The sequence below is a fragment of the Heptranchias perlo genome, chromosome 29 (genome assembly GCF_035084215.1).
Source record: "Heptranchias perlo isolate sHepPer1 chromosome 29, sHepPer1.hap1, whole genome shotgun sequence".
NCBI lineage: Eukaryota > Metazoa > Chordata > Chondrichthyes > Hexanchiformes > Hexanchidae > Heptranchias > Heptranchias perlo.
Window position 1 is genome coordinate 7,675,373 of NC_090353.1, and position 14,061 is coordinate 7,689,433.

The following is a 14,061-nucleotide window of genomic DNA, read 5'->3' on the forward strand; positions in this document are numbered from 1 at the left end:
GATATAGAGGAGCAAATTTGCAGGGAAATTACAGAGAGGTACAAAAGCCATAGAGTAGTGATAATGGGGGACTTCAACTATCCTAATATAGACTGGGATAGTAATAACAAAAGGGGAAAAGAGGGGAGGAATTTTTGAAGTGTGTTCAGGAGAAGTTTCTTGATCAGTATGTTTCCGGCCCAACGAGGAAGGAGGCATTGCTGGATCTGGTTCTGGGGAATGAGGTGGGCCAAGTGGAGCAAGTATCAGTGAGGGAACATTTAGAGAACAGCGGTCATAGTATCAAAAGGTTTAGAATAGCTTTGGAAAAGGACATGGGCCACTCTAAAGTAAAAATACTCAATTGGAGATGGGCCAATTTCAGTGGGATGAGACTAGATCTGGCCCGGGTAAATTGGAATCAAAGATTGGCAGGCAAAACTGTAATTGAACAGTGGGCGGCCTTTAAAGAGGAGATGGTTCGGGTACAGTCTAGGTACATTCCCATGAGGGAGAAAGGGAGGGCAATTAAAGCCAGAGCTCCCTGGATGACAAAAGAGATAGAGAGTAAGATGAACAGAAAAAAGGGGCATATGACAGATGTCAGGTTGATAACACAAGTGAGAACCAGGCTGAATATAGAAAGTTCAGAGGGGAAGTGAAAAAGGAAATAAGAGGGGCAAAGAGAGAGTATGAGAATAGACTAGTGACCAACATAAAAGGGAATCCAAAAGTCTTCTACAGGCATGTAAACAGTAATTGGGTAGTAAGAGGAGGGGTGGGGCCGATTAGGGACCAAAAAGGAGATCTACTCATGGAGGCAGTGGGCATGGCCGAGATACTAAATTAGTACTTTGCATCTGTCTTTACCAAGGAAGAAGATGCAGCCAGAGTCTCAGTAAAGGAAGATGTAGTTGAGATACTGGATGGGCTAATAATTGATAAAGAGGAGGGACTAGAAAGGCTGGCTGTATTTAAAGTAGATAAGTCACCCGGTCTGGATGGGATGCATCCTAGGATGCTGAGGGAAGTAAGGGGGGAAATTGTGGAGGTACTGGCCATAATCTTCCAAACATCCGTAGATACAGGGGTGGTGCCAGAGGACTGGAGAATTGCAAATGTTACACCCTTGTTCAAAAAAGGGTGTAAGGATAAACCTGGCAACTATAGGCCGGTCAGTTTAACGTCGGTGGTGGGGAAACTTTTAGAAACAATAATCAGGAACAGAATTAACAGTCACTTGGACAAGTGTGGATTGATTAGGGAAAGCCAGCATGGATTTGTTAAAGGCAAATCGTGTTTAACTAACTTAGAGTTTTTTGATGACGTAACAGAGAGGATCGATGAGGGCAGTGTGGTTGATGTGGTGTATATGGACTTTCAAAAGGCATTTGATAAAGTGCCGCATAATAGGCTTGTCATCAAGATTGAAGCCCACGGAATAACAGGGTCAGTAGCAGCATGGATACAAATTTGGCTAAGTTACAGGAAACAGAGAGTAGTGGTGAATGGTTATTTTTTGGACTGGAGGGAGGTGTACAGTGGTGTTCCCCAGGGGTCGGTGCTGGGACCACTGCTTTTCTTGATATATATTAATGACTTGGACTTGGGTGTACAGGGCACAATTTCAAAATTTGCAGATGACAAAAAACTTGGAAGTTTACTGAACAGTGAGGAGGATAGTGATAGACTTCAAGAGGATATAGACAGGCTGGTGGCATGGACAGACACGTGGCAGATTAAATTTAATGCAGAAAAATGCAAAGTGATACGTTTCGGTAGGAAGAATGATGAGAGGCAATATAAGCTAAAGGGCACAATTCTAAAAGGGGTACAGGAACAGAGAGATCTGGGGGTATATGTGCACAAATCATTGAAGGTGGCAGGGCAGGTTGAGAAAGTGGTTAAAAAAGCATACGGGATCCTGGGCTTTATAAATAGAGGCATAGAGTACAAAAGTATGGAAGTCATGATGAACCTTTATAAAACACTGGTTCGGCCACAACTGGAGTATTGTGTCCAATTCTGGACACCGCACTTTAGGAAAGATGTGAAGGTCTTAGAGAGGGTGCAGAAGAGATTTACTAGAATGATTCCAGGAATGAGGGACTTCTGTTACATGGATAGACTGGAGAAGCTGGGGTTGTTCTCCTTGGAACAGAGAAGGTTGAGAGGAGATTTGATAGAGGTATTCAAAATCATGAAGGGTCTAGACAGAGTATATAGAGGGAAACTGTTCCCATTGGCGGAAGGGTCAAGAACCAGAGGACATAGATTTAAGGTGATTGGCAAAAGAACCAAAGGTGACATGAGGAAAAACTTTTTTACACAGCGAGTGGTTAGTGTCTGGAATGCACTGCCTGGAGGCAGATTCAATCATGGCCTTCAAAGGGGAACTGGATAAGCACTTGAAAGGAAAAAATTTGCAGGGAATAGGGCGGGGGAGTGGGAATAGCTGGAATGCTCTTGCATAGAGCCAGCATAGACTCAATGGGCTGAATGGCCTCCTTCCATGCTGTAACCTTTCTATGATTCTATGATAACAAACACGTAAAAGCTTAAATCATTTGCAAAATAAAAACGTCCTTGTAAACTGTTTAACAACCATTGGAAATCTGTCCAATAAGTTTTGTTCCCCGAAGCCTACTATCTCTTAGGGACCTGGACAAGGATTTTAACTCCACCACCTCCCTCCCCCACCTGGAGAAAACCCAGCTGGTGGGGCAGTTAAAATGGAGTGGGGGGACTTACCAACTCCGTTCCTGCCCCCATCTGGCCGACTGACCAATTTCAAATTACAAGCGGCAAAGACACCCGGTTCAAGCCGGTGAGATCCTCTTTAAATATGCAAATGGTGCTCCGATGATGTAATTGGTGTTGGATCGACTATTTTAACTGGTGGCCTGAGCTGGGGAGCAGTGACGGCTTCCCTGACTGGCCAACCCTGCCAGGAGCTGGATCGAGGGCCCAGAAGAGGCCCAGTAAGGTAAGTTTTAAATTATCTTTTTACTTTCCTTGTGGGACAGGAGGTGCAGGAGTTCTCCTCTGGGCCCCTCAAGGACTGTCTCTGCACCCCCCTCCCCAACCGAGCGTGATTGCCCCCACCCCCAACCCCGGCAGGTCCCAGGCAACAGCCTCCTGCCGCCCGAATTTTTACTCCGGCCTGCCATCCAGGCACTGATTCCCACCAGGTTCAGGCAGGGATTGGGCTCCTGAATATTTAAATCAGGCCCGAGCGGTAAAATCTCTCTGGGCCTCACATGTGAGCTTGCTGCCCGCCCGGGCCTCCTGCATGGACAGATCCCGACCCGCGATTAAAATCGGAGCCTTGAAATCTGCTGAAAGTTAGGAGTCTTCTCTTGTATCTTTGCTTCTACCATTCCCCGGGACTGGTGGACGCATAATCTCAGTGCCCCTCAATGTCTGAAGTGAGTTTTATTTCTGGTGTTTTTTTCCATGTGTCTCTTCTGATTTTCTCCCCATATTCCTCCTCCTCCTCCATACAGGCTGGGAGCTGGACAGGTTCTTGGCTGGGGCAGAGATTGCATCATATAGAAGATAAATAGATTAATAGTTAATGTACACATGGTCCATGTCATCTCCTGGACTGGGTTTCGATTGCCTGGGGGGGGGGGGAGGGGAAGGAATTTTCCAGAGTTTTTTCCTTTATTGGCTCTGGGATTTTTGCCTCTCCCAGGAGATTGCGTGGCCGTGGGGGAGTTGGTGGGGGGGGGGCACGGGTGAGAATGGGGCTGGGATCTGGTGGGAGGGAAGCATCTGGACCTGGCTCCAGGCATCATGAGTTGGGGCAGGCTTGATGGACCAACTTTTTCCTGCCTGTCATTTCCATTTGGTTGTAAGTTGGGATTCCTGGGATGAGAGGGTTGTCCTATGAGGAAAGATTGAATAGAATGCGCCTATACTCTCTGGAGTTTAGAAGAGTGAGGGGTGACGGGTATAAAATTCTTAGAGGGCTTGACAAAGTAGATGCTGAGAGGCTGTTTCCCCTGGCTGGAGGGTCTAGAACTAGGGGGCATAGTCTCAAGATAAGAGGTTGGCCATTTAGGACTGAGAGGAGGAAGAATTTCTTCACTCAGAGGGTTGTGAATCTTTGGAATTCTCTATCCCAGGGGGCTGTGGATGCTGAGTCATTGAATATATTCAAGACTGAGATCGTTGGATATTTGGACACTAAGGGAATCAAGGGATATGGGGATCAGGCGGGAAAGTGGAGTTGAGGTCGAAGATCAGCCATGATCTTATTGAATGGCGGAGCAGGCTCGAGGGGTCGTATGGCCTACTCCTGCTCCTATTTCTTATGTTCTTGTGTTCAATCCGTGAGCGCCAGCAACTGACACTGCGCTCAACTGGTCAACGTTCGTGTGTGAGTTTAGACAGTGTCACCAAGATATTCGACTGTGAGGGTTACCTCACCCAAGCCCACTACTTCCCTCACCCAATGTCTGCCATTGTGCATTTAGAAGCAGGAGTCACTGGATGGCGTTTCACAGCCAGAATCCCGGTTAAATCCCTACCCCTCCCCTGCCCCCACCCCGGACCCTTGAGCTGAACTATAGCGTCCCACTCAGGGTTGCCAACTCTGGATGGACAAATTCCTGAAGATGTCATCACTTGACCTCCCACCTCTATCCACCTCGCCCGGTCAAACAAGCTTTCTTCCCACCCCCCCACCCATCTCCAATATTTTTGTAACTAATAAACAAAAGTATTCAAAGAAAATGAAAAAAAAAACACACAAATTTTCAATGCCCCTGTGATATTTCTTCTGTGTTGCAGTGTCCAGGAGATTAGCCTTTAATTCCAGGAGGCTCCAGGACAATCCTGGAGGGTTGGCAACCTGAGTCCCACTTCTCTCCTGGCCAATACCATCCAATTCAACGCAGACTGAACACGGCACCTCCTAGTTTGCAGAGTGCAGTACCACACCAGGCAGTGCATCCACCCTCTGAGCCACCGGGCTGCAGTACCACACCAGGCGGTACATCCACCCTCTGAGCCACCGGGCCGCAGTACCACACCAGGCGGTGCATCCACCCTCTGAGCCACCGGGCCGCAGTACCACACCAGGCGGTGCATCCACCCTCTGAGCCACCGGGCTGCAGTACCACACCAGGCAGTGCATCCACCCTCTGAGCCACCGGGCCGCAGTACCACACCAGGCGGTGCATCCACCCTCTGAGCCACCGGGCTGCAGTACCACACCAGGCAGTGCATCCACCCTCTGAGCCACCGGGCCGCAGTACCACACCAGGCGGTACATCCACCCTCTGAGCCACCGGGCCGCAGTACCACACCAGGCGGTGCATCCACCCTCTGAGCCACCGGGCCGCAGTACCACACCAGGCGGTGCATCCACCCTCTGAGCCACCTGGCCGGCTTTAAGTCTGAATCCCAAGAACCCTAACTATTTGCTGACACAAGTATGCATGAAATCTTATGTGTCAGAAAACGCTTATTGAAGCTAATTGCAACTGGCTGTGCCTTTCTAAAACTCTCTGGTTTCATTTAAAGGTCCAGTCCTGTCGGGGAGAACCAGGTTTGGACCAGTTCGGCTGCAATCAGCCCAGGTGTTGCATTTAGATGTCTAATTAACAGATTACTAACTGAAAAGTAGAGCAGGGTCGATGAAACGTTGCTTTAATGAGCACTGTGCATCTATTAAGTGTCGCATTACCATTCCATTCAACAAAGCTCCCAGTTATACACTTAGAACAAGCTTTCCAATAAGTAACTGCAGAGAATCATTGACCATTACCGTACACAGCTGTGGTGTACTCAAAAACAGATGTATATTTTGCTAATGGTTTTATATTCACTGCTGACTTTCTCAGGAGCATTGCAAGCAGAGGACAATATTAGGAACATAGGAACAGGACTAGGCAATTCAGCCCCTCGAGCCTGTTCCCCCAAAAGGGCGAGTTCATACTCTACAAGTGATGCCCTGTATGTGTCGGGACCAGGGCACTACCTGTGACTGCGATATAACCGCGCCCACTCGAGCTTCCCTGGCATCAGGGGCAGTCGTAGAAAGATTACAGCACGGAAGGAGGCCATTCTGCCCATTGAGTCCGTGCCGGCTCTATGCAAGAGCAATCCAGCTAGTCCCGCTCCCCCGCCCTATCCCCGTACCCCTGCAAATTTTTTCCTTTCAGGTACTTATCCAGTTCTCTTTTGAAGGCCATGATTGAATCTGCCTCCCCCACCACCTCGGGCCGTGCATTCCAGATCCTAACCACTCGCTGTGTAATAATGAATTTCCGCCAATTGTGGCCGTTCGAGGAGAGTCTTCAAATTAAGCTCATTTTCTTAGGTGCACAGGCACCAGTAGGCACGTTTTAAACATTGTTACATATTAAAACATATTCAATTTACTAAGAAACTGACTAGTGTACACTAAGGAAAGTAGTAAATGGTTCAGTATAGTTTTAATAAGTCATTTTCAGTGATTTAAAATCAGGTTACTCACAGGCGGAGGACTGGTCCCTTATTAAAATGCTTAGTTTTGGTGATAAACCCATTTTCAGCTGTGTGAATAAAACTGCACCAGGTCACCGCCCTTAAATACATCAATCAATATTTTTTATTGCAAAGAAGACAAAATAAATGATTACACTCTATGAAGCTGCCGGATTGTGCTGGTTCATGGGAGATTTTACCTTTGTAACTGTGTAAATGCATTTTAGCGGAAGCTTGAACTCTAACCTGATTGGCGCCATTTCGGGTGCAATTTGCGCCCAATTACTGATTACACCCAAAGCGGAAACTCTATCCCCGATCTCTAACCAAAGGGCTCTAGTGGAGGAGTGAGTGTATGGACATCGAGTGAGGGCAGAATCGGGCCCAGCCATTAAACAACTTGTTAATATTCATCGTCAAGACTCGGACATGAATGATGTCCACCCAGTTGGGTTTTTACAATAGTCTAACAGTTTCATGATCACTTAATGCAGCCAAGCAAATACAGTAAACAGAGCAGAGTACGAGTATTCCCCTGAAATGATTAACACTTAAGGATATTTTCATGACCACTTTCGTGGTGCTGCCGGTATTTGCCCGAGTCCCAAACTTAATGACCAAACTACTGGCCATTCATTTGCGGAAGGAGACATACCTTCAGGTGCTGAAGCTGCCGTCGTTCGTCCTCCAGCTGCCGTTTCTTGTTCTCGATCTCTGTCTGCCGCTTTCTCTTCTCCTGAGAACGAGAGAGTCGGAACAGATCAGTTCAGAGCACTTCCCGAATATTTCTTACTGTCGAGCTCGATCCCCGGCCTCTCTTTTCATGATAACAGAACATCCTAAATGGTCTATCAGAAGGTGGAGCCCGTGCCTATCTTCTGGTTTCAAAATGCCTCATGCATTGATGCAGTGAATTCTTAATTATGGATGTTCATAGAGGGGGTTATGAATTACTCAAAGCAATACTTCAGTTTTATATATTTTTTGCTCCGACAAATATCACTAAAGCTTAAACAAGATAGTGTTAGTTTAAAAAAAAACTTAACAGTTACAGGAAATTCTGAGTAACATTGACATATATTTATTGGTTCTAGCTCATCCTCTTGTTCCCCCTCCTCTCCCGCCTCTCCCCCATAACCAGACAATTTTCCCTCTCTCATCAATGGACTGGGGGCAGAAAGCCAGTGGGTGGGTAAAAGCTGGGGGACAGGTTGGGATTTTAACTCGGAGCGAGTTTTGGGTGGGAGACGGGCATCGAACCCACCCGAAATCATCAGTATGAGGCCTGGGCTATTTTAACTCCCGGGCCTCAGTTACATTAGTCAGCTGAGAGGGGTAGGTCGAAATCTCAGTGTCCGGAGGCCGCCGGACAGCACCAAGGTAAATCGCGGGGGGATCAGGGTCATTTTCAAGCGGGGAAGGAGGGAGAACCCGGGGCAGCAGAGATCCAGATATTCTGTTTCTCCTGATCCTCCTGGCCCCACTAAGGAAAGTTTCTGACTTGCTTTAGAGGACTTCCTCTTCTTCTCTGCTCATGTTTCACTGTCAGTAGGCCGTTAAAATCAGGTTTACATCATAGGACCACGATTTGCATGAGGCTTCTGCCTGAGTCGGGTGGGCACCTCGTCCGCCTACAAAAAAAGCCTAGTTAAGGTGGTGGCGGGCGAGAATTGGCCTGGAACAAAGGGGTAGGTTTTTGCTCAACTATTTTAACTGCGCGCCGCCCCATTCTCACCGGGCCAGGGTGGATTAAAATCCCTCCCCCCAACCCCCTCCCCAATGCTTGTTGCAGGAGAGGATGTGGACAACAGTGATGTGGATGAAAGATGATTCAGAGTATTTTCTAAATGGTGAGAAATTAGGAGCGAGATTTAGGGGTTCAAGTGCACAAATCATTAAAAGCCAGTGGACAGCTACAAAAAGCAATCAAAAAGGCTAACGGAATGGTGTCCTTTATCTCGAGGATTACAAAAGGGAGGAAGTTATCTTTCAGTTGTACAGCCCTTGGTCAGACCCCATCTGGAGTATTGCGTTCAGTTCTGGGCACTGCATCTCAGGAGGGATATATTGGCCTTGGAGGGGGGTGCAGCGCAGATTCACCAGAATGATACCGGGGCTAAAAGGGTTAAATTACGAGGACAGGTTGCATAAACTTGGCTTGCATTTCCCTTGAGTTTAGAAGATTAAGGGGTGATCTGATCGAGGTATTTAAAATGCTAAAAGGATTTAATAGGATAGACACGGAGAAACTATTTCCTCTGGTGGGGGAATCAAGGGCAAGGAGACATAATCTCAAAATTAGAGCTAGGCCGTTCGGGAGTGAAATCAGGAAGCACTTTTTCACACAAAGGGTAGTGGAAATTTGGAACTCTCTGCCCTGAAAGCTTGTGGATTCTGGGACAATTGGAGCTTTCAAGATTGAGATCGATAGATTTTTGTTGGGTAAGGGGATCAAGGGATATGAAGCAAAGTTGGGGGAATGGAGTTGAGGTACAGATCGGCCATGATCTAATTGAATGGCAGAACAGGCTCGAGGGGCTGAATGGCCTCCTCCTGTTCCTATGAGTTGGAGTTTATGTAGGGTGGCGATGGGTGGGCGGGAGAATAGCCTTTCAAGGAAGTTGAGTCTTGGGGGCAACGAAAGTTTGGACAAGGGTTTCAGCAGTGGTGGGCTTGAAGTAAGGGTGGTAATGGGACCGTAGGGTCAGCATGCAAAGATCGGAACCCTTGGCCTCTATGGGAGGCCTCGACCCACCTGTGGCCTGAAATAATAACAGCAGCACTTTAAACTCTCTTCAAAGCCAACCATTAGTTAGCGTGATGACAATACCCCTTTAAACAATCGTTCAGTCCTCTGAACACCACAGGCCTGCTCTCCAAAAGGCTGAAAGAAGCCATTGAGCTCAAATTTCTCCAATCTTTCAAACCTCAAATGAAGGCCGCTTTACAAAATGGGATTTGTGTACATTACATCTGAAAATTCCCAGCCTCTTGATACCTTTGAAATAAATATTAGCATGTTCTTGGCAGTTTTCATATTTCAACAAGACTGCTCTGTTCCAGTGGATCTGATCTCCCTTATCACTCTGCCCCATTCAACTCAACATGAAGGACCTTTGTCCTTTTATGTCACTGGAAATGGGAATGTGTTTAATAATTGGACGGTTTCAAAGTACAGGAGGCAGAATTAAATCGTGGCTTTCAAAAAGGAATTGGATAAGTACTCGAAGGGAAAAAATTGCAGGGTTACTGAGAAAGGGCAGGGGAGTGGGACTAGCTGGATTGCTCTTTCAGACAGCCGGCACGGACTCGACGGGCCAAATGGCCTCCTTCTGTGCTGTAACCATTCTATGATTCTATGATATTTTCTATAATTGAGCCCTGTGTCCAGTTCTGGTTATCAAGACGCAAGGGAGACATTCCACACTGGGGCAGTGCAGAGAAGATCCAGCAGGCTCATCCCAGTGTCAATGGTCTGAGTTATGAGGAAAGAACTGGGGAGAGACTTGCGGGTGGAAATTGGTATGCGTGGCACCCGGTTTTCGGACGTAAAACGGGCACACAGTGTACCAACGTAACAATGGGACAGCCTGTGCCCAAACTGTGCAGGATTTGGTCCCACAGCTAAATTTATCGGACTTATTTTTTAGGTGTCCGACCCTGTTAGGGTGCCTTAAATATGTGAATTAGGGGCTCAACGCCTGTTGAGGGGCCCCCATCATAAATTAGTCACCGATGAGCAAAGCAGGTTCTGGGTCTGACCTGCTCAGGGTTCTTCAGTGGCTCCCCCCGACTGCAAAATACAGGTAGGTTGAAATAAATTTTTACAAAAAACGTTTCTGCGGAGCCAGAGGATCAGGAGTCCTCCCCCCTCCCCGACTCCAACCCGATTCCACAGGAGTTGCGATCACTCCCACCTAGCGTGCTCCAGACCCCCCCACCCCAACCCGACTCCACAGGAGTTGCGATCACTCCCACCTAGCGTCCTCCAACCCCCCCCCCCCACCCCGGGACTTAGCCACGGGCCGTCTGCCTCACCGGCTGCTGCCTGTGGAGGCCCGACCAGTGCTGGTAGCTCGCACCGAGCTTGCCGATGAGGCCTGAAGATCCATTTCCATCGATCCTTGGGCCTCTAGGTTCGGGAGCGCACTGGTCTCACATCATTGATTCTGGACCCGTTAAAATCTACCCCTTGGGATTTTCAGCCTGAAAAGGAGGCAACTGAGAGGGGATGTTATGGAGGGATGGGAGAAATAAATCTGGAAAATTACTTCAAACTAAACGAGGAGAGGGGCCCCAGGTTCAAACTTACAAAAGTTAAGTTAAGGACTGAGGACAGGAAGTTCTTCTTCACACAAAGAGCGATCAACATGTGGAATGGATGTCAGGAGAGCAGAAGAGACCAAAACCGTGCGATTATTTGTGCACAGTTCTGGACTCCATATTATAAAAGGGATATAGAGGCACTGGAGAAGGTGAACAGGCTAGGGCTCTAGAAAAGAGAAGACTGAGGGGTGACCTGATAGAGGTCTTTAAGATTATGAAAGGGTTTGATAGGGTAGATGTGGAGAAAATGTTTCCACTTGTGGGGAATCCAAAATTAGGGGCTACAAATATAAGACAGTCACTAATAAATCCAATAGGGAATTCAGGAGAAACTTCTTTCCCCAGAGACCGGTTAGAATGTGGAACTCGCTACCACAAGAAGTAGTTGAGGCAAATAGCATTGATGCATTTAAGGAGAAGCTAGATAAACACATGAGGGAGAAAGGAATGGAAGGATATGTTGATAGGGTGAATTGAAGTAAGGTGGGAGGAGGCTCATGTGGAGCGTAAACACCCGCACAAACCTGTTGGGCCGAATGGCCTATTTCTGTGCTGTGCTGTAAATTCTATTTCATTTAAGAAACAATTGGTTGCTGCAATGAGGGAATGAATGGCTTTCCTTATCTGCATTTTGGAACATGAGTTTTGCAAAAGATGGAAGGTTTCACGAAACTGCATGTCATCCTTGTGTAGGGGCCATGGAATTTTCTTGGTATCGTTCCAATTTTAGTATATCTGTAATTACCTTGTGATCTTCTAAATTATATTCTGGAAATAGTGACCATAATATTGCATGGTTCCAATTGGCTGGCAGAACCAAAGGCACTGAGAATCTACAGTTAATTCTGGATTTTAAAAGAGCTAACTTTAATAAAATGGCAGAAGACTTGAAACAGTTCAATTGGTCGACCCTACTAGTTAGAGATACGACTGATGTATAATCCGAATATAAAGGGCACATCTTTAAGAGTGAATTAGAACACGTAGCAGCCGTGTACGTCTTAAAATTAAGAAGAAGGGTGTGTGATAAGAATTAGCCAAGGTGGCTGACCAGACATGAACAAAGACAAATAAGCATTAAACAAAAATGTTCTCATAGATTAAAAGTAGATAATTCCCAGGAAAACAAATGCTAGCACCACGAACAATTAAAGGAAACTAAGGCTGCTATTAGATCAGCTAAGAGATTGACAGGAAAAAGGATAGTAGCAATGGGAAAAACCTTTTTAGCTACGTTAAGCGTCAGAAGACCATCAAAGACTGTATTGGGTCATTAAGAGATTCTCTAGGACAGATTAGAAGGGGCTCTTGAGGGTGTGGCAGAGTTACCAAATGAGTGCTTTGTATCAGTCGTCACTTTGAAGCTGTTAACAGTAAAATTGTTAATATTAAAATAAAGGATATCGTCTTAGACGGAATAAAGAACCTTTAGATCGGGCTGCTGGCCCAGATGATAGCCACCCGAGGGTCCTCAAAGAAATGTGCCAGGTGTCATGCGAGTCCCTTGCCTGTATCTGTAATAACTCGCTGGAGCCGGGAACTTTTCCCTCAGACTGGAAGGATAACATAGTTCCAAATGAGGCAGAACTGGGTAACTGTAGGTCCATTAACTTGACTTAAGTAATAGGTAAGATGCTCGTAGGTATCATAAGAGATGCCCTATATGACCGCTTTGATAGAGAAGGCCTTATCAGGGACACCCAACAAGGCATCCGGAAAAGAAGGCCATGTCTTACTACTCTGATGGAATTTTTTGAAGAAGCTACTAAGTTAATGATGAGGGTAAACTTCCTGCCTTGTCAGCCAAACCTCGAGTTCGACTCCCTCCCCTTTCCCCAGTCGGCCAAACCTAGTGCCACCACTGGAGGATGCTCACTGTGTTTGGATGACACTTTTCTAACGGAGGTGTTAGCCCATTTCAAATGAATAGGTAAGTGCAGACAGAGAGGAATGTCATATGAATTAGCTGAGCGTCTGCCCACTACAGACGTCTGTCATGTCTAGGCTGATATCTACGTTGATCTGATGGTGAAGTTTTAATGAGCGAGCATAGATTAGAGATAAAGGAACTTAATTTAACTGAATCTATTGGAACAGTATTGTCTGCAGGCCTGATATTCCTGGGGCTATCCTGCCCCAATGCTGGAAGTGTAACAGGGCGGGACTTCTGTCTGCCAGTCCGCTGACTGTCTGACCCCGTCCCAATCCTGGGGTCAAAGATCGTCTGCATTCAGGACCCGTATCATTCGCAGCGTTGCTATGGCGTCCACTTCAGTGGGAAGGGGAGGAGTTTTGAGGCCGCGCCCTTTCCGCACTGTCATGAGGAAGGTCACGCCCTCCAAGGAAAAGGTCCACGTTTTCTCAAATTTAAAGTCGGCACTTTCTTGATGTCAATCACTTGCCGTTAGGAAACCGCCATTGGACGCAGCTGAGGGCCCACCTCTGATGTGGTCTGATCCTAGCACCATGAGGATGTACTTAGCATCGAGGTGATGGAGGTGAAACTGGGGGGGAGGGGGTGGAGGTGTTGAACCCAGGAGGAGCCCATCCCCACTTCTGGTGGGATTTACCAATGACCAAACCAGGTCCCACTCCAAATTCTGCTCAGCCACCCCAATTCCACTGTCAACGTGCCCCCCACATACCTAGGGGTTTCTGGCCATGTATATTTATAGCAACTGTATTCATTGTAACAATGCAGATATATTCTAATTGTAAGCACTTTATTATACAGAACGCATCGTGTTGATTCTAACAGTTGCTATGTTGTAGGGACTGTGAGCTCCCCAGGTGGGTTCATGTGTAAATGCATCACCCGGTGTGTTACTGGGATATACAAACCAGGAGGGTTCCAGGTCTGTGCTGAGTTAACTGATCTCAGCTGGGGCTTCAGTATAGGCTCGACAATTAGCCTTAGCACTCCCGGGATAAGGAGAAGAACAATCAGCTCGATTTCTTGGGCTGGTCGCTGTCCCATGACCGCTGCTGGAAGGCGCCTCTCGATAGACAGCAGGTGAGCACAGGTTTGGGTCTTGGTTGTAATGCCTCCCCCTCCCCCCGCCACCATCGTTAAGTAATCTGCCAATGCCCGTTGACATTGCTTACACGTGAAAAAATGGCCACTTGGGGTGAGGTTTTGGAGTACTTCTGGAACTCTCCCTCAACAGCAGTCAGGAAAGGAGGGGAGGAAATGGGGGGGTGGGGGAGGGATAAACTGTAGATGACAAAAACTGGATAGCCCGGTGGTGAAGGATAGAATACGAGAGCCTGGTCTTCAGT

General features: G+C 47.1%; 1 protein-coding gene and 1 pseudogene across 3 annotated transcripts in view; both read right to left on the reverse strand.

Annotated features, from left to right (window-relative positions):
• Nucleotides 1-14,061, reverse strand: part of palm1a (paralemmin 1a) — a 228,253-nt gene that overhangs the window by 138,257 nt on the left and 75,935 nt on the right. For all 3 annotated transcript variants that reach the window (XM_067968053.1, XM_067968054.1, XM_067968052.1), the window contains exon 3: nucleotides 7,112-7,192. In XM_067968053.1, the coding sequence (XP_067824154.1) occupies nucleotides 7,112-7,192 (81 nt within the window). The remainder of the gene's footprint in view (nucleotides 1-7,111; nucleotides 7,193-14,061) is intronic.
• On the reverse strand, nucleotides 11,431-11,529 carry LOC137299815 (U6 spliceosomal RNA; annotated as a pseudogene).